At 40.6% G+C, this 24,401-nt stretch overlaps 2 protein-coding genes across 3 annotated transcripts in view; one reads left to right on the forward strand and one right to left on the reverse strand.

Annotated features, from left to right (window-relative positions):
• LOC135505753 (sorting nexin-3-like) overlaps positions 1-10,753 on the forward strand; it is a 33,967-nt gene extending 23,214 nt beyond the window's left edge. The window contains exons 2-5 of one of the 2 annotated variants that reach the window (XM_064924850.1): positions 7,336-7,431; positions 7,557-7,681; positions 9,002-9,084; positions 9,932-10,019. In XM_064924850.1, coding sequence (XP_064780922.1) covers positions 7,336-7,431; positions 7,557-7,681; positions 9,002-9,056 — 276 coding nt within the window. In that variant the 3' untranslated portion in view covers positions 9,057-9,084; positions 9,932-10,019. Of the gene's footprint in view, positions 1-7,335; positions 7,432-7,556; positions 7,682-9,001; positions 9,085-9,931 lie in introns of both variants that reach the window. The other variant, XM_064924849.1, reaches the window with a different exon arrangement.
• Positions 10,754-13,691: 2,938 nt separating this feature from the next.
• Positions 13,692-24,284, reverse strand: LOC135505532 (nuclear receptor subfamily 2 group E member 1-like). The gene is made up of 9 exons (XM_064924600.1): positions 24,227-24,284; positions 21,636-21,781; positions 20,962-21,049; positions 20,290-20,525; positions 19,778-19,924; positions 19,451-19,547; positions 19,056-19,205; positions 17,626-17,731; positions 13,692-13,931 (listed from the first exon to the last, which is right to left on the reverse strand). Exons 1-9 carry the CDS (start codon positions 24,282-24,284, stop codon positions 13,769-13,771), a joined length of 1,191 nt encoding a protein of 396 aa, XP_064780672.1. The 3' UTR covers positions 13,692-13,768.
• Positions 24,285-24,401: the final 117 nt, after the last annotated feature.

Here is a 24,401-nt window from a genome sequence, read left to right on the forward strand (position 1 = left end):
TCATCAGAGAAAATGACTTTACCCCAGTCAGCTTTTTTCCGGATGCCCCAAACAATCGGAAAGCAGATTTACCTCAGTCCTTAGCAGTCCAGTCCCTGTACCTTTTTCAGAATATCAGTCTGTCCCTGATGTTTTTCCTGGAGAGAAGTGGCTTCTTTGCTGCCCTTCTTGACACCAGGCCATCCTCCAAAAGTCTTCGCCTCACTGTGCGTGCAGATGCACTCCTACCTGCCTGCTGCCATTCCTGAGCAAGCTCTGTACTGGTGGTGCCCCGATCCCGCAGCTGAATCAACTTTAGGAGACGGTCCTGAAACTTGCTGGACTTTCTTCGGCGCCCTGAAGCTTTCTTCACAACAATTGAACCGCTCTCCTTGAAGTTCTTGATGATTCAATAAATAGTTGATTTAGGTGCAATCTTACTGGCAGCAATATCCTTGCCTGTGAGCCCCTTTTGTGCAAAGCAATGATGACAGCACGTGTTTCCTTGCAGGTAACCATGATTGACAGAGGAAGAACAATGATTCCAACCACCACCCTCCTTTTGAAGCTTCTAGTCTGTTATTCAAACTCAATCAGCATGACAGAATTGATCTCCAGCCTTGTCCTCGTCAACACTCACACCTGTGTTAATGAGAGAATCACTGACATGATGTCAGCTGGTCCTTTTGTGGCAGGGCTGAAAATGCAGTAGAATTTTTTGGGGGGGGGATTCAGTTCATTTGCATGGCAAAGAGGGACACGTCAGTGCTAATTGAAGTTGTGAGGTGCCAAAGCCTTTTAAGCCCAACAAATGGCATGCTACCCCACCCAGATCCAGAGGCCTTGAAGCCCCCTCCTGCTGTTCAGACTATCCACTGCCATTTTCTACAAGAAATCTGCCTCCAGAAATAAAAGCTTCTCCCAAGTGGGTGACACCTACTCCCATTGCCTGCTGCACTGCTGCTTGGATTCCACCTGGCGATCTGTTCACCGTCTGCCCTGGCCTGTCTCCCCCTGTCTGGTAGGGGTAGACATGACCCCCCCCTCCCCCTCTCTCCCAAGCTTTCGCTCGCCTCCAGCACACATGCACTGTTGGGGCGAGTGACTCTGAACTTCCAATGGCTAGCCCCAAGTCGTCTATATATTTTAAAAATGTCTTGTGCATTTTGCTATTTGCCTCATGACTCCTGCATGCTTTGTTGTCTATGAACTTTCTTTACCCAACCGTGGGACAGACTGTTTGTTGCCACACTCAGGACTCTATTGGTTACACAGACTTTTGACCTTCCATTTCATTCTAAACACCTCTTGCCGGCTTTGCATTTATGTTATCTGATTAAATTTCTCTACATTATGATCTTGTTGCCATCTGATGCACATTCAGATGTCATAAGTCAGCACTTCAGAGCTCTCCCCGTACTATGCCGTGCCTTCATTGTATTTCTGCTGGTGATATCTGGGAATCTTCATGTACACCCTGGCCCATCTTTTGTTGCTAGCCCCAATTCTGACTTGTGCTCTGATATCTGCGTCACTGATTTTTGCTCCCGTAGAAGCCTGGGTTTTCTGCACGAGAAGCTTATTACCTCAAATGGATCAATTGAAAGTGTGGGTTCAGAGCTCCAATCCTGTCAGAGATATGTGTATAGGTGGCAGGGAAGTCAGGCGCAGGAGAGTCAAACGGAGTGTAAAATGGAGTCTTTTAATAATGTCCAAGTAACATGCTCCATAACACTAAATAGACAAATGAATATAAACAAATATGGGTACGAAGACCCGTCGCGCACCTATACAAAAAACACTACACTGACAATAAACAATCTCTGACAAAGACATGAGGGGAAACAGAGGGTTAAATACACAACAGGTAATGAATGGGATTGAAAACAGGTGTGTGGGAAGACAAGACAAAACCAATGAAAAATGGATCAATGATGGCTAGAAGACCGGTGACGTCGAATGCCGAGCACCGCCCGAACAAGGAGAGGCAACGACTTCGGGAGAAGTCGTGACAAATCCCGATGTGTTGGTCATTACTGAGACGTCATTAAGGAAGAGTGTTTTGAATGCTGATGTTAACCTTTCTGGTTATAACCTTTTTTGGCAAGAAAAGGTGGGGGAGTTGCAATCTTTACCAAGGATCAACTTCAGTGCTCAGTTGTCTCCACCAAGTCTGTCCCCAAACAATTTAATTTGCTTGTTTTAAGTATTAAACTTTCAAATAGCTCTTTGTTGATTGTTGCTGGATGCTACCATCCTCCATCAGCACCGGCCAGTACCCTACCTGCCCTAAAGCACTCTCCTGGCCCCTTACACCAAGTCTGAATTTGTCCTGCTAGGTGACCTAAATTGGGACATGCTTAAAACCTCTTTGGGAAATGCGTGCCGCTAGCGGGACACCTCGACAACATCCGGTGAAATTGCAGAGCGCGCGAAACTCAAACTACAGTATTATAAATATTTAACTTTCATACAATCACAAGTGTAATACATAAAAATAAAGATTAACTTATTGTTAATCCAGCCGCTGTGTCAGATTTCGAAAAAAGGCTTTACGGCGAAAGCACACCATGAGATTATCGGAGTACAGCGCCCCGCATACAAAAGCTTGAAAAACATATTTCAACCAGGCAGGTGCGACACGAAAGACAGAAATAGCGAAATAATAAATGCCTTACCTTTGATCTTCTGTTGGCACTCCAAAAAGTTCCAGTTACATCACAAATGGTATTTTTTTTCTCGATGAATGTCCTCCTAAAACTCAGTTTAGCTGGCGCACTTCAGTCAATAATCCACCCAGTTTCCCTCCATCAAAATGCATACAAAATGAATCCCAAACGTTACTAATACACTTTTCCAAACAAGTCAAACAACGTTTATAATCAAACCTTAGATACCCTAATATGTAAATAAACGATACAATTTAAGATGGAGAATCGTTATTGTCTTTACCGGAGAAAAATACCAAAGAATGCACACATTCACTCGCTTGGAAAAACTACAGCCAAAATGGAAGCCACCTAGAAAAACTACAATTTCTGGTTCATTTTTTTAAAAACAGCCTGAAACTCTTTCTAAAAACTTCATATCCAGTGGAAGCCCTAGGAACTGCAATCTGGGAGGACTTCGCCTGAGGAACAGGCAGTTTACTTTGGGCACGCTTTTCATCCGGATGTCAAAATACTGCCCCCTATCCCAATTTCTAAGTCAATGGGACTCCCTAAATCTTTCCCAGATTATTACTAATCCTGCAAGGTATGACTCCAAATACCCAGAAAAGGCTACTCTTCTTGATGTTATCCTCACAAATAATCCTGATAGGGATCCGTCTGGTGTTTTCTGTAATGACTCGGCACACGCATACTCGTTCAGGCAAATGAGAAATAAGTGCACTCGAACTATCCGGAAGGACAGTTAGTTACTTTAAGGAGCAGTTCCCTCTCTCTGTGGGTCTAACCCCAAGAAGTTCTGGAAAACGGTTAAAGACCTGAAGAATAAACCCTCCTTCACAGCTGCCCATGTCCCTTAAAGTTGATGATGTGGTGGTTACTGACAAGAAGCACCTGGCTGAGCTCTTTAATCACCACTTCCTTAAGTCAGGATTCCTATTTGACTCAGCCATGCCTCCTTGCCCGTCCAATATTTCCTCCTCTCCCACCCCTTTTAATGTGACTATCTCCAATGCTTCTCCCTCTTTTTCCCCTGCCCTGTTACAAAGTGTCTCCCTACATGCAGTCACTGAGTCTGAGGAGCTCCTGAAACTTGACCCTAAAAAACTGGTCATCTCTGTATACCCATTGCAAGACCCACTGGTTGATGCTTATTTATAAAACCCTCTTAGACCTCACTCCCCCTATCTGAGATATCTACTGCAGCCCTCATTCTCCACATACAACACCTGTTCTGCCAGTCACATTCTGTTAAAGGTCCCCAAAGCATAAACATCCCTAAGTCGCTCGTCTTTTCAGTTCGCTGCAGCTAGCGACTGGAACAAGCTGCAACAAACACTCAAACTGGACAGTTTTATCTCAATCTCTTCATTCAAAGACACTCATGGACACTCTTACTGACAGTTGTGGCTGCTTTGTGTGATGTATTGTTGTCTCCACCTTCTTGCACTTTGCTGTTGTGCTGTGCCCAATAATGTGTGTACCATGTTTTGTGCTGCGACCATGTTGTGTTGCTACCATGCTGTGTTGTCTTAGGTCTCTCTTTATGTAGTATTGTGTTGTCTCGCTTGTCGTGATGTGTGTGTTGTCCTATATTTGTTTTTTTTAAATCCCAGCCCTGTCCCCACAGGTCTTTTGCCTTTTGGTAGGCAGTCATTGTAAATTTGTTCTTAACTGACTTGCCCCTTTTGTTAGTTAGGGGGCAGTATTTTCATTTTTGGATAAAAAACGTTCCCGTTTTAAACAAGATATTTTGTCACGAAAAAATGCTCGACTATGCATATAATTGACAGCTTTGGATAGAAAACACTGACGTTTCCAAAACTGCAAAGATATTGTCTGTGAGTGCAACAGAACTGATGTTACAGGCGAAACCCAGATAAAAATCCAATCAGGAAGTGCCGCATTTTTTGAAATCGGCTCATGCCAATGACTCCTTTATATGGCTGTGAATGAGCTACGAATGAGCTTATGTTTTCTACGTATTCCCCAAGGTGTCTACAGCATTGTAACGTCTTTTTATGCATTTATGTTGAAGAATAGCCGTAAGGGACCACATTTAGGAAGTGGTCACTTGATGGCTCCCACAGAAAATCTTGCATAAAGTACACAAGTAACCATTTTTCCAATCGCTTCTTATGAGAAACCAATTGTCCCGATAGATATATTATCGAATTGTTATGTGAAAAATACCTTGAGGATTGATTCTAAACAACGTTTGCCATGTTTCTGCCGATATTATGAAGCTAATTTTGAAAAAAAGTTTGGCTTTGTAGTGACCGCATTTTCCGGTTGATTTCTTAGCCAAACGTGACGAACAAACGGGAGCTATTTTGCCTACAAAAATAATATTTTGGGGAAAAAAGGAACATTTGCTATCTAACTGGGAGTCTCCTGAGTGAAAACATCCGAAGTTCTTCAAAGGTAAATTATTTAATTTGATTGCTTTTCTTATTTTCGTGAAAATGTTGCCTGCTGCTAGCAGAGCCTAGCATAGCATTATGCCATGATAAACTTACACAAATGCTTGTCTAGCGTTGGCTGTAAAGCATATTTTGAAAATCTAAGATGACAGTGTGATTAACAAAAGGCTAAGCTGTGTCTCAATATATTTCATTTGTGATTTTCATGAATAGGAAGATTTATGTCCGCTGCGTTATGCTAATAAATTTGAGGCTATGATTACGCTCCCGGATCCGGGTTTGATAGTCGCAAGATAAGTAAAGATTATATATATATATATTTTTTTTAAATACAGTATTTCCAATTTAATTTCTATTTGTATGGCTCTTAAAACCTCTTAGTGCCACCCGACACGCTAGCGTCTCACCTTGCCAACAATAAATGCAAATGCGCCACGCCAAATGCTAATAGCACTTGTTAAAACTCAAACGTTCATTAAAACACACATGCAGGGTACTCAATTAAAGCAACACTCATTGTGAATCTAGCCAACAAGTCAGATTTTTTAAATGCTTTTCGGCGAAAGCATGAGAAGCTATTATCTGATAGCATGCAACACCCCGAAATACCTGAAGGGGACGTAAACAAAATAATTAGCGTAGCCGGCACTACACAAAACGCAGAAATAAAATAAAACATTCATTACCTTTGATGAGCTTCTTTGTTGGCACTCCTATATGTCCCATAAACATTACAATTGGGTCTTTTTTTTTTATTAAATCGATCCATGTATACCCAAAATGTCCATTTATGAAGACTGTGTGATCCAGGAAAAAACACTTTCTAAACGCAAGGTCATTTTTTTTAATTAAAAAAGTTGCCTAGAAACGTTGGCAAAACACTTCAAACTACTTTTGTAATCCAACTTTAGGTATTAGTAAACGTTAATAAGCGATCGAATTCATCACGGGGTGATCTGTATTCAATAGCAGCAGGTCTTGAAATGATGGTCGATATTCTCTCTACCAAAACTTCCTTTGTGATGCACTGATGACAGGAAGTGCCTTTTCTTCATTGAACCAAGGAATAACATCACACCAATTGCCAAGACTGACGACATCGTGTGGAAGCTGTAGGAATTGTCAAATGGGAGCTATCTATTTTCCCTTGCCATAGACAATACAGGCAACTGGCGCATTGATATTTTTTTGGGGGGGTGATCAGTTGGGGTTTTTCCCGCAACACACGTTCTGTTATAGTCACAGCCGTGGTTTAAACTTCAGTGTTTTCTATCCACACATACTAATCATATGCATATACTATATTCCTGGCATGAGTAGCAGGACGTTGAAATGTTGCGCGATTTTTAACAGAATGTTGAAAAAAGTAGACCTATTGCTTAAGAGGTTTTAACAGTAATTTTCCACAGAGGAATTCACACAAGGCTAGGCCCAAACGCCACAATGGCAAGCATGGGTCATTCACTCTGCATCTACTCTCCACTCTCATAGCTAGTGAATGGTGAGTGTCTCTGGCACAAAATGGCGGCTGTGATTCACTCAGGTTAATAAAGCTAAGCCATTTGACAGGAAACCTGAGTGTTTGAATTAGCTGATATTGCAACAATTCGATTCCTTACTCTACTTTAATAAGGCGGTGTATTTAGTTGGCCAGTTTCTGCACACACATCCTCTGATGTTTGCCACGTGTAAGCTATGTGCTTGTGTTTCTTTGTGACATACTGTTGCTGTAACGTGTTACTCACTATGCATGTCTGTTTTCTGCTCGCCTCCCGCCACCCCAAGCCTCCACCTGCCTGCTTTTGTTTCAGTCGGGGCGATTGGTATAGCTATACCGCGCTCACTGCCTGTAGTTTGTTATTATGGTAATGAGCTTTGCTGTGGCTGTGAGCGAGCCTGAAGCAGCGGAGCCAACCGCCAAGACCTAATGTATTGTAATTTTCTTTCTAATAAATGGTTGAAAGTAATACGTGGTGTTTTTCTGACTGAACTACTCATTGGTTGTGGATTGATAGATGGTACCATACAGTGTACTGTGAGACCTAGTGAAAAAGCTTTAAATGTTTAGTATCAATATAATTTGTCACTGACTTATACTTGACTCAATCTACAATGTAGCCAACTTTCCACTCGATAAGATCAGGGTTTTGTTCAAGTGTTCTTTATACTCTAACTCTGTCTTTATTTTAACCTACAATTTATACTACCCTTATACAGTATGTTAGCTCTGGTTCCCCTAAGTCTGATTTCTCTCTGTGTTTCAGACCAACTTGCCCATCTTCAAGTTGAAGGAATCTCGTGTGCGGAGACGGTACAGCGACTTTCAGTGGCTCAGAGGGGAGCTAGAGAGAGACAGCAAGGTGAGCCCTCTGGGGCTTTACAAGTCTCAATACACATTACACAAGAATAATTGAATCAAACCTGAGATAAAGACAACAATATAACTAACTAGATGTTAACTTGTTAACATGTGTGTCCCTCTCAGGTGGTGGTACCCCCTCTCCCAGGGAAGGCTCTTTCCAGACAGCTGCCGTTCCGAGGGGACGATGGGATATTTGACGATTCTTTCATCGAGGAGCGTAGAGCTGGGCTGGAGCAGTTCCTCAACAAGTGAGTCGACACAGACAAGATCCTCTGCTTCCTAGAGCCAGGATGTTGTGTTTGGTTGCGATATTACTACATTTTGATGTCAGGCGTGTGTGTTTGTTAAACATTTAATTTGCAGCCACTCTTAGCTCCATCTTAACCTTAGGAGCCTATGAAACACTTTACATAAATCAGATTTTCTCTCGTCTTTCTTGGTGTCGTTAACAGACTGAACACATACAGCAGGACGTCTACTCCTTCATTCTCTTTCATAATTGCCTAGTAAAGGAACAAGAACAGCCAAAGAGGCCGCAAGTGCGTCCCTTAGTACTTGTTTTTTTCTATATGTGTAATTTATGATAATTGAGTCTCAAGTTACAGCGAACGGTTCCTCGATGGGTGGTGTGTGCACCCTGCTTATTTTTTTACCCAAGGTGTTCTCACTTCCACGTGGAGAACAATAAAAGTTACAGTGGGCCTGTTATTATTTGCTTTGATTGCAGACTTGGCTATTATCTTTGTTTCATGTGCAAATTATACCTGTTAGAATATTAAGTATGCCTAAAGACTAGCGAGAAGAGAAAAAAATAGTTTTTTTCGAAAGAGCGAAGAATGTGTTGGTAATTAAGATTTTTTTTTCTTTCTAATTAAACGCTACTGTTGATCATGGCATTGTTCACACTTAATAGCTGCACAGCGGAGTGGAGTTTGTTCGCTCTGCTGTTATGAACTGTGATTGAGTGTATTGTGGAGAGGAAAACCATTTACCTAGAGGTAAACATGGTTATCATTTCTAAACAACCCAGCAGAGGAGGAGAGAACAGCACAGTGAAGTTTAAAGGGAAGTTTGCAGGCGATATTGTTGAAAAACAAAAGGCGAGAATATAGTCGGAGTTAGGATGGAGGAGTGGGTACAGGGTTAGATGCTGTCAGGGGCCAGCTTATTTACGGTTTTAATTCAACTCCATAAAAAAATATAAATGTCCGTTTTGATTGAGTCATGGAGTGTCAGGAGGGGGGCTCAACTTGCTCATCTAATGGCAAATGGAAGCCTCCTCAAATCCTCCACAATGTTTCTGTTGTACATGAACCCTTGGGGTCATGCTTGCCCTTCAGAAATATTTCCCTTTTAAGAATGTAGCTTAGTACATAGGATGATGAGAGTACGTCTGTCATTGGAAATTGGTCTGTTCAGAGGAAGTATATTATTTTTGGTCTCAGGTGCCCTTTCACTTTTTTGCTCTCTTTCTCCTCTTCTTTCCCCCTCCATCTTTCTCTTCTATTTCTTTCTTCTCTTTTGCTTCAATCTCCCCTCTCCCTGACCTTGATGGTAATTATGAGCAGGTTTCCAGAATCCTTTCCTCTTCATCAAATTCTCTGCCTCCTGCTTCAGATGTAACATGGGGACTTTATGAATTTAAAGACAGGTCAGTGGTCTTCTAAATTGCATCTGACCTGATCATTTGGACACTGAAAAAATTGAAAACAAACCTGATGAAAATGTCGGCATTTTTTGCCTAACTTTTGCCAACACTTTTCACAGTACTTTAATGCTGTCCAATTATGGTCAATCTCTCTCGTGGCACTCTCATGGAAGCCTTATGTTCCACATAGCGGGCCTGGCCGTGCTGGTTGCTCCAGTTTCAACTGTTCTGCCTACGGCTATGGAACCCTGACCTGTTCACCGGACATGCTACCTGTCCCAGACCTGTTGTTTTCAACTCTCTAGAGACAGCAGGAGCCGTGGAGATACTCAATGATCGGCTATGAAAAGCTAACTGACATTTACTCTTGAGGTGCTGACCTGTTGCACCCTCGACATCCACTGTGATTATTATTATTCGACCATGCTGGTCATTTATGAACATTTGAACATCTTGGCCATGTTCTGTTATAATCTCCACCCGGCACAGCCAGAAGAGAACGGGCCACCCCTCTTAGCCTGGTTCCTCTCTAGGTTTTTTCTAGGTTCTGGCCTTTCTAGGGAGTTTTTCCTAGTCACTGTGCATTGCTTGCTGTTTGGGGTTTTAGGCTGGGATTCTGTACAGCACTTTGAGATATCAGCTGATGTAATAAGGGCTTTATAAATACATTTGATTTGATAGGAACGAATAGGATTAAGTAAGGGTGTCGTTATAGTAAAAAATGTATTTTGAGATTTCTTTCCAGGAAGAAAAATATGTACCATGTATTTTGTGGCCATGTCAGACAGACTGTAACAACATATATTCATAACCACTTGTAACCTTTGTCTCTCCCTGTTTTGTGTTTCAGAGTGGCTGGTCACCCCTTGGCCCAGAACGAGCGCTGTCTGCACATGTTTCTGCAGGACGAGTCTGTGGACAAGACCTATACCCCCTCCAAAATACGACAAGCCTAAGAGAAGCGGGCCACCACGCGGCCCAGCCCCGGTCTATACACGGCCAGGCCCCGCTCCACAACCCAAAGCTCTCTGCTCTGCTCTGATCAAAAACATTTGTATAATCGTCATTCTTCTTTTGTTTGCAATCACTTTCTTTCTTTGTCTTTTATCTCTGTGTTGATTAGTGATCTCATGTAGTGCTCGTTTTCAACTCTCGATTGGATCAAACTAGGAAATGGTCTACATGTAAAAACTGTGGTTGAAAATAATATATCATTGTTTTTGCTGTCTCAATGCCACTACCTTGAGTATTTTACAGTATGTTATCTATATTTATCAGTGAGGTATGTCTTGGATATTCATTTTTAAAGAAATATAAAAAATACCTTTCCATGTATGCAAACCTCATGTTATAACCCCATACATTACACAGTGTTGTTTTTACTCAATGTCCAATTGGAATGATTGTCCTTGGCACACTTTGTCCCTGACTCTGAAAATCACCCTTTGTGGACGGTCCATCACTACCATGAGCTGAAGCATGTGTGTGTCTGTGTACTACCAGCCAGCGCTTCCACTGTTCGTTAGCCTGTAAATTATTTTATAATGAGAAAAAATGCACCAGAGGGGAACCCCACAGCATTTCTACCAACTGACCATGTGTTTATGAAATGTGTATACTGCTGTGCCATTTTGTTATTTTGAACATTTTCCAATAAAATAGGTCAAACGCACTCATATGCATAAGGTGATGTCATGTTTTTCCCGAGTAAAGATTTCAGTGAATAGACACACACTTTGGTCCATGCTGCTTCTGATATACAGCAGTTAGAACCACCTGTCAATGGCAACCACATTAATGTTAATTGTGCATGAGGTTTTTTAAATCATTATACTAAATATGAAACGCAATTAAAGGTAAAGCCCTTGATTCATCAGAAAATACTTGAAACCCATGTGAAAATGTATTGCATTGGCCATGGCTCAATGTGTACTTTACTGCAGCCTAGCTTTAAAACCCATGGCATTTGTTCTCACTGCAATTTCAGGGTAACGTACCCTTCACTCTGGGTCACGCTCAAGTGATTTTAGATTAAAAAACTGCCTTGTACAGTGCTTCTACTTGTTCCACATTTATTTTGACGACATGAATTTTAAATTGAGATTGTGTCACTGATCTACACAATACTCCATAATGTCAAAGTGAAATTTTGTTGGTAGAAAATGTGAGAATTTAATACAAAATTAAAAGCTGAAATGTCGAGTCAATAAGTATCCAACCATGTTATGGCAAGCCTAAAGTTCTGGAGTAAAAATGTGTGTAACAAAGAGCATAAGTTGCATGGATTCATTCTGTGTTCAATAGTGGTTAACCTGATTTTTTTTTTTTTTTTTTATTACTACACCATCTCTGTACCCCACACATACAACTATCTGTAAGGTCCCTCAATCGAGTAGTGAATTTCAAGCACAGATTCAACCACAAAGATCAGAGGTTTTTCAATGCCTCGAAAAGGACACCGATTGGTAGATATGTCAAATAATAATAATAATTAATGGATATTCAGCATCTGAATTTGTCTTTGGTGAAGTTATTATTTAGGCTTTGGATGATGTAATGCACCCAGCCACTACAAAGATACAGGCATCCTTACTAACTCGGTTGCCGGAGAGGAAGGAAACTACTCAGGGATTTCACAATGTGGCCAATGGTGATTTTAAATAGTTAAGAATTTAATGGCTGTGATATAAGAATGGATCAACATTGTAGTTACTCCACAATTACTAACCTCAATGACAGAGTGAAAAGAAGGAAACCTGTGCATATTTTTTTAATCCAAAACATGCATCCTGTTTACAGCAAGGCGCTTAAGAAATACTGCAAAAGATATGGCAAAGAAATTTGTCCTTGAATACATAGCATTATTGCCGTTGGCAAATTCAATCACAGAGTACCACTCTTAATATTTTTCAGCATAGAGGAGGCTGCATCATGGGTATGCTTGTCACCAGCAAAGGACTAGGGATTTTTTTTGTAGCACAACAAAATGTGGAATAAGTCTAGGGTTATGAATACTTTCTGAAGGCCCTGTACCTGAGAGAGCTGGATAGCATATTTAGTCAAAAAGGAAATGTAAATCAACTTCCCGAACAATGTGGTATAAGGTAAATAAATTACAATTTGGGACACACATATTTCAATATCATTTATTCTTCTAATATATTTCAGTACAACTCTCACAAGAATAAAACTCCCACTTTGTACAAAAGAGAAAAATATTTACAGCCAACAAAATCCACAAATTGTGCTGAATATTTTTTTCCAGTGTTAGTGTCTAACTTCCTACTTAATACTTCCCCACACATACTGACACACAAACGCAAACAGGCGTCATTTCTTTCACTCAGCCTTGAACACTGAAAACTGCACATACCAAAAGTCATTTTATTTCTCAATTCCTTCTGCCTGTCATTCATCGCTTGTATGGGATCATCACACAAGCTCCTAGAGGACAATCAGCATTCTATCTTGAGGAGGTGGCCCCTCCACTTCATGCAGGCAGTTGTGACGCTTCACACGCTTTGGTTTCGGTATTGGGCAAGGGGGCAACGACCCTATAGCACATCTGACCGTGGATCATGCTGTGAATCATCTTTTTTGGTTTCTTCCAGTCGATCAGATTGAACATGGCAATAAAAGATTGAAAGGGCATTGGTCGTAAAGCTTATTGGTCTTAGAGACACTCAAAAACATCTCTACGTTTTAAAGGTTCACCAATTGCGCACAGATGGCTCATTTCAACTAAAGATTTTCCTTATTTTGTGTAAACCAGAGTTTGCAGTATTTCGCGAAATTGTAGCAATCTTAAATTGGCTAGACAATTCTATTATTATACTGAACAAAAAAATAAATGCAACATGCAATAATTCAATGATATTACTGCGTTAGAGCTCATATACAGAAATCAGTCAATTTAAATAAATTTCACATGACTGTGCAGGACCACAGCCAATCAGAATGAGTTTTTCCCCACAAAAGGGCTTTATTACAGACAGAAATACTCCTCAGTTTCATCAGCTGTCTGAGTGGCTGGTCTTAGACGATCCCGCAGGTAATGAAGCCGGATGTGGAGTTGTGAAGCCGTTTGGATGTACTGCCAAATTCTCTAAAACGAGGTTGGTATGGTAGAGAAATGAACACTAAATTGTCTGGCAACAGCTCTGGTGGACATTCCTGCAGTCAGCATGCCAATTGCAGGCTCCATCAACACTTGAGACATCTGTGGCATTGTGTTATGTGACAAAACTGCACATTTTAGAGTGTTTTTTTGTTGTTGTCCCCAACTCAAGGTGCAGCTGTGTAATGAACATGCTGTTTAATCAGCTTCTTGATATGCCACACCATTCATGTGGGTGGATTAATTTGGCAAAGGAGAAATGCTCAGACAGGGATGTAAACAAATTTGTGCACCAAATTTGAGAGAAATAAGCTTTTTGAGCGTAAGGAAAAAAATCTGGGGTCTTTTATTTCAGCTCATGAAACATGGGACCAATGCTTTACATGTTCTGTTTATATTTCTGTTCAGTATACATCCTCAAAAAGTAAGCCTCACCCAAAGATTTGTAAAATCAAGGTTTTTATGTTCTTCAAGTTCAATTTGTCACGTGCTCATTAGAATGTTTGTGTCTATGAGCCTTAACAGACACTCTTGGCTAGTGAGCGTAATGTTGATATGGCGGAAATAAAGTCATATATCGCTTGATTTGTACATGTCAGAAAGGAGCCTTGTGATGGGCACGTTCCCGATGGTCTTCTTGAAAAATACTTCCTCTATGGTGGATGGGCTGACTGACCACAGAGCTGGTAGAAGTAGGAGCAGCTTCCCAAAGCGGCAGGGCTGAGTTGGATATCTGCAAATAACAAGAAAGATTCAGAGATTTAGGTTGTCAACCCACTCTGCCCAGAGTGGCCAAAAACGTGCTTTGGTGATAAAATTTCACATCCCTATGTTTCAAAATGCAATCAAACTATGATTATTCTTGTTCTGAATTGTTCAGTGTGTTCTTTCTCTAACATAACATTAACATTTTATCCAAAAGGTCAGATTTGGTAACGTAATACATCTGATAATAAGCACCAAGCTATGTTGACAGAGCTGCAGATTTCTCTAAATGCTTTTGAGGATTTATATTTTGTGGTGGTCATCTTCAAAGTTGTTTCCACAGGTTACAAAAAGCTAAATTAGTATGACACAAGCTGAATTAAAATAAAAAGCTTGGTATAGTGCTCCTTGAGAAATCTTCGAATAAGAACATGAATTTCGAAAACAAATATGAAAAGTGCATCCTAAAATATTAAAATACTATATGTCATGTCTCAAAATCGATATCTGTCTTACCTCTCTATATTGTTTTATGTCCTGCGGATTCGAGAAGAAAGATGACGAGAACACAGAATCAAGCCTCGGTGACATGATGCAATTTTCCTGTTTTTTTTACAAATGTTTTCCTCTAGCCATTGATTTAGTCACCCTAATTCTGGCCTTCCTACAAGTGGACCATGGGTTTTCTTAGAAGATTATCTACACAATTAACACATTATTTTACCCGTTGGACAAAATATGCTTTTTGATTAGACACTGAATTCTTTCATCACCTTTAAATTTCATTTGAGACTTTTGAGTAATTGCACAGTGACTCCCTCAACATTTTGTACTTGTAACTGTTTATATGAATTGAACAAGTACCCAGCAAATAGGGGACGTCCTAAGGACATTAGGCAACATTCCCATTAGCTCCCTTTTAGGGTTTCGGCAAAACGTTATCCCACTGACGTTTTTAGATCATTCGGGAACATTAAGACATGATTGGGACCATAAAAGGATATTCATTCCATGTCCCGGTTTTGTCACAGTATAACGTTATAATAAGGTATTTTGATGTCCACTAGCGACCATTACAAGTAGGTTCCTATTAAATTATGACATTACGTTATGCTCGGGACATGTAATGACTGCAATGGGACGTTTCAGACAGGTCCTGGTTTGCTACCAACAGAATGTTATGATAAAGTATTTTCATGACCATTAGGGAATGTCCCTTTTGGCTCTGACAGGACGTTCTCCTTATGACGACCACAAAGGGATGTTTTATACAGGTCCTTGTTTTCTCACGTTAGGACGTTGTCATGGTCCAAGAGGGCTCTATCTAGTTCCCAGTACGTTCCGGGAATGTCATCAAGGAAGTTTTTAAGATGTTCTCATAGAGCTGGCGATATGGACAAAAAGTAACACATTAGGTAAACAAAACTATGTGGACACCCCTACAAATTAGTGGATTTGGCTATTTCAGCTACACCTGTTGCTGACAGGTGTAAAAAAGAAAAAATTGAGCACACAGCCACGCAATCTCCAAAGACAAACATTGGCAGTAGAATGGCTTTACTGAAGAGGTCAGTGACTTTCAATGTGGTGCTGTCATAGGATGCCACCTTTCTGCCCTGCTAGAGCTGCCCCGGTCAACTGTAAGTGCTGTTATTGTGAAGTGGAAACATCTAGGAGCAACAGTGGCTCAGCCGCGAAGTGGTAGGACAGAAGCTCACAGAACGGGACCACTGAGTGATACGTGTGAAAAAAAAACATCTGTCATCACTTGTAGCACTCACTACTAAGTTCCAAACTGCCTGTTTTAGCAACGTCAGCACAATAACTGTTTGTTGGGAGCTTCATGAAATGGTTCCCATGTTCGAGCAGCCTAACACAAGCCTAAGGTCTAATGCAGGCGTTTCTATCTCAAAATCAAATCATTTCTGGGTAACAATTAAGTACTGACTGGGATTGTTTTCAATTAAAATTGTCAAAAAGAAACAAAATAGCTTCTTTGCAAAGAGAAATGACTCAATCAATAACTTTGCTAGGACTGTCTGGGAGTGGTCTGAGTGGGGAGGGGAAAACTGAATACTAGCTGTTATTGGTTTATTAACTACATTTATGTCGCCAAGCAGGCCTAAACTCCATTCCACCAAAACAGGCTGAAATGTCAGACGTTCTTTTCAAACCATTCTTACACTTAAAGGGCATCATCATAATGTTACAATTTCACAGTATTATTCCAACCTCATAGTGTGGAAATATATATTAAACAGAGGTAAATCACGTTTTTGACTGCACTGGGACTTTATCACAATATTTATTATTTGCAAAGTATGGCAGTAACCCAACTATAAGAGGCAGATGATCTCCCTTCCGGCTGCTTCATGTAAGTAAGTTGTCCTTCTACTTCATAATAATTATATGTCTGCATAGCAAACTCCAGTCACCACGTCATAGACTGTTCTCAAATGGCCACCCGTAGTATTTACATTGACCCCCCCTCCCACTTCGTTTTTACACTGCTGCTACTCGCTGTTTATTATCTATGCATGGTCACTTTTCAAATCACCTCGACTAACATGTACCCACACACATTGACTCTGTACCTTAGGGCTGCAGACGAAACAATTGTGTCGGACATTAAATGTACTGATAGATTCATCAACTACATGGCTATTTAGCGACTATATCATATTTAGAGATAGCAATCCAGCTAATTTGTTGTGAGGTCCCACATCCTCTGGGGGTGTCGCATAGGCCTATAGATTAGGCCAATATGCGAAAACAGAGATGGCTGTCTAGGAACAAAATCATATTTAGAGGTAGCAATCTTGCACACACTAAAAAAGGGTTCCTTAAAGGACCAAAAAGTGTTCTATCGCTTTCTTCACATAAGGAACCTCTAAAAGTTATATATATAACTCTTTAATCAAATAGAATATGTTGTTTGTCACGTGATTCAACATGTGTAGCCCTTACCGTGAAATGCTTACTTACAAACCCTTTAACCAACAATGCAGTTCAAGAAATAGAAGAAAATATTTACTAAATAAACTAAAGTGAAAAAAAAAAGAATATATATATATATCTTAACGTTACACAAGAAAATTACATAACAATAACAACGCTATATACAGGGGGTACTAGGCTACTTGATGTGTTCAATGCAAAAGGTGCGCTACTCTCTGCGGGCGCATCATTTCGAAACCATATTAGCCTACATACTGGGATGTAACGTGCTGCCATTTGTTCAATATTGAGAGTTGAGAAATAATACTCACATAAAGCTTAGGCTCTCCTCTCTTTATCAAAGTTGCTTTACAAACTGTGTTTTCCCCACAATTGCAATGTTGAAATGTTGCGCAATCATCGTACGCTTGCGTTTATCAGAATTAATCTTTCCCTCTACTTTGTGCGCACAGGTGGAAAAGGAAGTGAAAGCTGGCAGCGAAACAGGGACAGGGCATATACTTTCATTGCATAGATTTGAATAATGCACATTACTGTTGACCAAATAGTGGTTTTACAACCCCCCCAAAATAGCATATATATCCACAAACCTCTACAGCACAATGACACAACGTCCAGATGACTTTAGGCAACCAACGACTAATTTTGTTTACAGGGTAACCTATCTTGCTGCATAATAGCCTATTGTAGATACAGTAAATATGGCTATATTGAGCATATCTGTTTAGACAAAAATAACTGTTTGTTTTTATCAAATGTCTCACCTGGTGTGTATGTAACTGTTTAGGGTGAGCTGTGCCTCATCCTGGAGTGCAGCAATGGCACTGGCGTTGCGGAAACTCCTCAACTCCGATCCGTCAAGCGTTGGCACTGCTTGAAGGGAAAATGAATAAAGAGCATGGTTACTGACTGCCATTATGTTCACGCTGCACCTGACAAATGTTTTTATTTTACTAGGCAAGTCAGTTAAGAACAAATTCTTATTTACAATGACGGCCTAGGAACAGTGGGTTAACTGCCTGTTCAGGGGCAGAACGACAGATTTGTACCTTGTCAGCTCGGGGGTTTGAACTTGCAACCTTCCGGTTACTAGTCCAACGCATTTTCAATGGACATGTTCATACACGAAAAAAGTCTTCAAAAATGTGCAATTGTAATGTTAAAAAAACATGTTATTTGGCTTTTATGTCCTTGACTATTCTACCTTTTTCACCTTTTTTCCTGAACGATTGGTGACCTCGCAGGGTTGGGGTCAATTCCATTTAAATTCCAATCAATTCAGAATGTACACCAAATTCCAATTCCAAATGTTCATAATTGAAAAGCATTGAAGAGAATTTGAATTGGAATTTCAGTGTACTTCCTGAATTGATTGGAATTCAAAAAGTCGTGTAGGCACGCACGGGCGGGCCAACCCAGTGGGGAGCCAGGCCCACCGAATCAGAATAAAATAAAATAAAGTTTTTTAAATGCTCTCTACTTGCCAGAGTTCCAAACGGGACATTATATTTACCTTTTTACCTAAACATGCAAACATCATCAAATATAATTCTTATCATCATTATTCACGATTCGGGCAGGTTTATTCGTAATCACGCATTAATGTAGACGTGTTTAGGAACATTATTTTCTTATTTACAATAAATGTGACTCCAAAATGACACAACATATTATTCACCATTCATTTATATTGGCTCAAAATAATCTGAAAAGCAACCAAAACAAACAGCAAATGCATCCAACAAATTGGTAGAGTTACAAGCTTGATGTAGTCATTGTGTGCTATGAATATGGGATCAAATACTTAACTTTTTACTACTTTAAAACACATATGTGAATTTGTTCCAATACTTTTGGTCCCATAAAATAGTGGGACTATGTACAACAAGACAGTTCATAATCCAGTTTCTTTATCACAGTCAACACAACTATATTTTAGCTGTAAAGATGCAAAAATGTATCTCAGCCTAAAGGCAAAATGTGTGCAATAGCATGAGATTAGCTGTAAAAGCTGCACATTTTTATATTTCCCCCATGGCTAAATGTGTAGAATTGCTGTCCCCCCCCCCCCACTAACGAATGTCTGACTATTTTACTGAAATTGAATTACATTGACCCCAACGCTGCCTTCTTATTACTTTAGTGAGGATAATTTCATTTAAAATAAATGTTGAGTACCCCCTCTTCAACTCACCAGCTTTAAACGTGACGATGCACTTCAAACAGGCGAACTCAGTTGCGTCCAGGCGCAGCTGTCTGAACCAGGTAACGACCTCTTGCAGGGTTTGTATTTCGGAGATTATTTTATTCATCCGCTGGGACTCTGTGTTGTCTGCATTCATACCTTCATTGGGGGGAGGGGGGTTATAACGATATTAGCTACGAAACATATGCAGAAACATTTACAAAGTTTTATTGCATTGTATTGAGGATAATGTGAATATTTCAAAAAACAGAAAAGGAATGCAAAATATGTCTCCACTTTCGTTCTGAAAATTGAAACGAAAATAATCTAAACAAAACCTAACGATAGTAAGTAGCCTAAGTACAGTAAGTAGAGTTAACCTGTTGATCATATAGGTTACATACCGGAAACAGCGAGCAGGGTGTTGGAGTCCACCGGAATGGCCCACTGCGCTATGCCCAGAACAAACAGTTCTCTCCAGGCTTCCTCCAGGAGGATCAGCTGCAAAACGGATTTACAAACCTCAGTCAGCCCCCATGAGCATGGCTAATATACTTTTGAGAAAATATAGATGGGGATGTATGCTTTGCACACATTTGTCAAATTATTCGATTAATGGATTTTGGCCTATGGAATTGCAACTTTTCTTTTTGGAAAGGGATAGCTTAATAAAGTCGCTAATTGGCTGATATCTAGCCTATAATATCCATATACTGAATATAGTGGCTTACCTGGTCAGGTAAGGGGAGCGTGGAGAAGGCGGGCACGCTCTTGGCCCACTTGATGCTCATGAACAGCAGGCGCGCGGCTGACTCACACACTGACTCAGTAGCAACCTCATAGAGATACATGGGCGTGCCGCCGACCTCGTGAGGGTACTGAAATGCAAGAGGTCAATAAACAAATGGCGCCTGTGGGTACTATTTGAATAAAACATAAATATTGTGTTATAGGACTAATAAATAACATGCTGCACGTTGGTGACAAATAGGCCTGTGTGTATATCTCATAAAAAAAAACTAAGATATAGGCTAGAAACTCATGTTGCCTGCGTTGGATTTAGGTGAACACATGAATGACATATTGTGTCCCTCGAAGCTGTTGAATCAGGACGGGAATATCAACTTCTAAACCGCTTAAAAGTGGAGAAAATAAATAACTTTACAACGTGCAGGCCTCGTTGACTCATTGCCCACATAGCGCTGCTCCGTGAGTGAAGTGCGAGCGGAGGACAGAGGCTTACCTTCGGGGTGGGCTGGGCCAGTCCCACGATGGCCTGCCTCTCCGGCGTGCAGGCTACTGTGCTCATCTCCAAGTTATGTGGCTCCAGTTGTGTGACCGTAGTGAACAAAGGCGGCCCCGGTAGGCTCGAGCCCGGGAAGTGGGTCGATGAACCGTTCACCTCTTTGTTCCCCCGGAAATATAGGGCAACCTGCTTGCGTATGGTGGACGTCCTGGGACCCCTCTCGTGCTGAACGGCTGAGAAATGGAGAACAGGGACAATACTCTTTAGTAATATATATATATATCCCATTTAGCAGACGTTTTTGTCCAAAGCAAGTCGGCTGGGGCCACTACTTTTACATATGGGTGGTCCCAGCGGGAATCGAACCCACGACGCTTGGCGTTGCAAGCGCCATGCTCTACCATGCTCTACCGACTGAGCCACACAGGACCCACCCACCCAGTAAAATAATGGTCTGTGAATGCCTTATTTAAAAATGGTTTTATTTTGTTCGAAGATTGGTAAGGTAAAAGGCTTAGCCTCTCATGATAACTTTATGAATACGTCCACTGTTTACCCAGCTCTCAGCTGATTCCGTTAAATACGGGTTTTCCATCCAATTTGGCCACCTTAAACCGAAATGTCATAGCGGGCGTATAGCCAAAATAATAACTTAATTAAGCCCGTTACCATCTTTATTCATGTTCACTTCGAGACACTTTTTCAAGCGGCACGCTCGGCATTGGTTTCTGTGCGTTTTGTCCACGGGGCATCCTCCCTATGATGGAAAAGAGCGAGGGGGAGAGAGAGACAGAGAGCGAGAGGGGGGAAGGAAGCAAAGAGAGAGAGAGAGAGAGAGACAGAGAGCGAGATGGAGAGAGAGAGAGAGAGAGAGAGAGAGAGAGAAAATCACAAGAAAATTAACACGTTTGAGGGAAGAGAAAATCTACAGGTGAAGGATGTGTTATTATCATAGCTATTGACTCGATCCCCCGCGGCTCAGCAGCAGTCTTATCCCCGAGGATAAGTAGGGCTATCCCGCCCACTGCTGGCTAAATCCTCGGGTTAGTGTCATTACATTAGATTGGATTACACCTGATAAATTAATGCAGGACTGTGTTTAACGCCAGTCAATGACCCTGGTAGGTGATGCAATTCGGCCTTGCCGTGCCCTGCATCGCTGGGCCCTCTCAGAGACGCATCTCAGGGGAGACTCAACCCTGCAGACTCAAGGCTGACCAATAACGTAAGACGTGTAAAAATGTGCAGTGTGTGCGCCAAAACTACAGGTCATATTTGCATACATTTAGGACCCCCTGACTTGAAAATAGATTACCATGAAATTCAGAAACACTGCCTACTACCTGACAGCCTGATTTACAGACGTATGTTCTGTTTCTGCGGATGCTCCTCTTGAAGAAGCCAGAGCAGCCGTCACACGCATACACGCCATAGTGTTTCCCAGAGCTCCGGTCCCCACACACTTTACACGGGATATCCAAGATACGACCTGGATAAAAATAAATACACATTAATTAATTCATCTTTATTACTTTTGATAGTTAATGTACTTTGTGCCTCAAAATCAAGAATCAGAAAGGTGTTTTGCGTCATCAAAGGCTTGGAAGAGCACCCATCAGAATAAATTCTGTATTCAAACTCATGCACTGTACCCCCTCCACCTCATCACCCCCACCCTTTTAACGAGGGACGACAAAACAAAATACACAACGTGACAATGGGCAGCGTCCCGTGCCTTAATAGGTCGCCCGGCCATGGGCATGTACACGCGCGTATCTTGTGAGTTCGTGGGAAGAGTCATATCTGAGGTCTCTAAAGACAATGCCCGGGGGCACACAATGGAGACATTAGGGAAAGTGTTAACTTAATGATTTTCCCATTGAACCTCGTCTGACTGCCCCGATCTCGACAAGCTGCCAACTCCCCCTCATAATGGGAATCGACAGCTGCTTTATCCCGCAGGTCTATAGGCCTGCGGATTAGGGAGTGACACCGCACAGAGAATAATGCGCACCAACTCGTTTCACCAACTCAAATGAAGTGTATGTAAATTGACACGGGAGTAAATGAAACAACATTGATTTCTATAAAGATTTGTATTCAAATCCATTTGAAAGAATTATATTTGTATGTATATGAGGGAGTATTTTTATGGCGGGATACGTCGGCTATGTAATTAAACTGACGTTTTGCCACCTGCTCATTGATTCACCAGTGACCCATCAAAAAAGGGTAGCATGGGAATTCGAATACAACTCCATAACGACAGAGCAGCAAAAACAATCGACTTCGGCGAGGAGTTCAACACACCAATTACACAAAGTGTCTCAAGAGTGGTTGTCTATTAAGGCTACATTTCTATATCACGTGGTTAAGCATTTAAAAAAATCCAGCATACATCTAAATTATTTAGAAAAAATATTTGATGCCATGGCTACAAAAACAAATAAAATAGGCGTAAACGAAGTGACTCAAACTATTCGTTAAAAAATAATGACTGTATAACCTTAAACAATTAATACAAGTTGACAATAGCCTAATTGCGCATCTGAAACTATTATGGGCATAGAAGTAGGCCTATAAAACGAATGAATCCAATATAACAAAATGTTTTCCTCACTGAAAATTATAATTAGGCCTACGCACTAATAAAAGGCAGAATTAATATGATGCTGTTGGAGGAAAATAAAATGAGCTTGATTTTGGTGTGAGTGGGAACACGTCTTAACTTCTCTCCGTGGGGGTTCCAGTCGTCGCCATTGTGTGCCATAATTGCTTAAAAACATATGGCATATACCATTACTGATTACCATCAGTCCCAAAACCTGCTGAAAGAAGTAAGTTTTGTGTGCAATGAACTTGGAGGAAAGCAATAGGCTATAATAATGATTGTGATGTTGATGTAAATTATTCTAATTAAAAGTTATATGAAAGTGAATAATTATAGATTAGGCTACTGCCTGAGATTTTCCAAGGCCTAAATAGCAACCAACCAGGCATTGGTGAAACGAATAATAACCTATGGGTTTTAGGCATATTTCGTTTGGACGTGCTTTCAGTTTAGCAACACTTTATGTAAGAATACAAATACATGCAAGCTAGTACAGAATATATAATATATGGCTAATTGTTGTCTCATTAATCCAGTTATTTGCACACACATTCTGTATTTCAACCTTCACACACACACACACACACACACACACACACACACACACACACACACACACACCATCATCATCATCATCAAGACTAAGTTGTTAATCAATAAATTAGCTGACTGGGCTATCATGCAATGGTGGCACATTGGCCCATTGTCCTACCTCGATAACCCTCACTATAGACTTTCGAAGTGCAGGACTTTAAATTGGAAACAGCAAGAAACTGTAGCCTATAGTTTGTGTTCTTATTCAGCGTCATGTAGGCCTAGATAGTATGTGTCTTTCGCACACTATTTCAGGAACATTCTAACCCTAACTAACCTCTATTGCTTCACTCACCTCCTCAGTCTTGTAACTCACTGTACTTGCAGTGTAATTTTCCATGAGATATTAATGCAATAATACTCAACAACAAATAACTAGAATTAAACAGGTAATTAATCAGCGCATTATCTTGTACAGTGCTCAATGAGTCATTTGTGGGGAGTATGCCTAGGCTACCATTCTCACATTGGAACATTTAAAAAAATAAACAATTTTATGTAATAACAAAATTGACTTCAACATTTAAGTTATAAAACGGGTTAGCAGATATAGCCTACAGCAACTCCAAGGTAAACGCAAATTATCGCTGACTTTATTTCGGAATGTTTCAACGCTTTTCACATAATATCCTATTACTTTTCGAAATAATACATGTTTGAAGTAATAATTATAAATACATGAATAACTAATTATATGTGAAGGACAAATAGGATCTGTAGCCTACTTACTTGATTTAACATTCAGAATATCCAAACACCCACTTGTTGAACAGGTGGCTTTGCTCATCGTGGACAGGGTCGTTCTACACTGTTTTATATTTTAACAATCAAAATCCACTGTCGGTGCAAAAGTAACAGCTGAAGAATATCAAAAAATGAAATATAGCCTACAGTTTTCCTTAAA

This window comes from Oncorhynchus masou, chromosome 19 (assembly GCF_036934945.1).
Source record: "Oncorhynchus masou masou isolate Uvic2021 chromosome 19, UVic_Omas_1.1, whole genome shotgun sequence".
NCBI classification, from domain to species: Eukaryota; Metazoa; Chordata; class Actinopteri; order Salmoniformes; family Salmonidae; genus Oncorhynchus; species Oncorhynchus masou.

What these genes read in the sequence shown, in the direction of transcription:
- LOC135505532 (XM_064924600.1), bottom strand. Translation starts at nt 24,284, where the DNA reads ATGAGCAAAGCCACCTGTTCAACAAGTGGGTGTTTGGATATTCTGAAT. An exon ending in TCTGTAAATCAGGCTGTCAG is followed by an intron (nt 21,050 to 21,635) that starts GTAGTAGGCAGT and finishes TTTCCATCATAG; the next exon opens with GGAGGATGCCCCGTGGACAA. An exon ending in TGGCCCAGCCCACCCCGAAG is followed by an intron (nt 19,925 to 20,289) that starts GTAAGCCTCTGT and finishes CTTGCATTTCAG; the next exon opens with TACCCTCACGAGGTCGGCGG.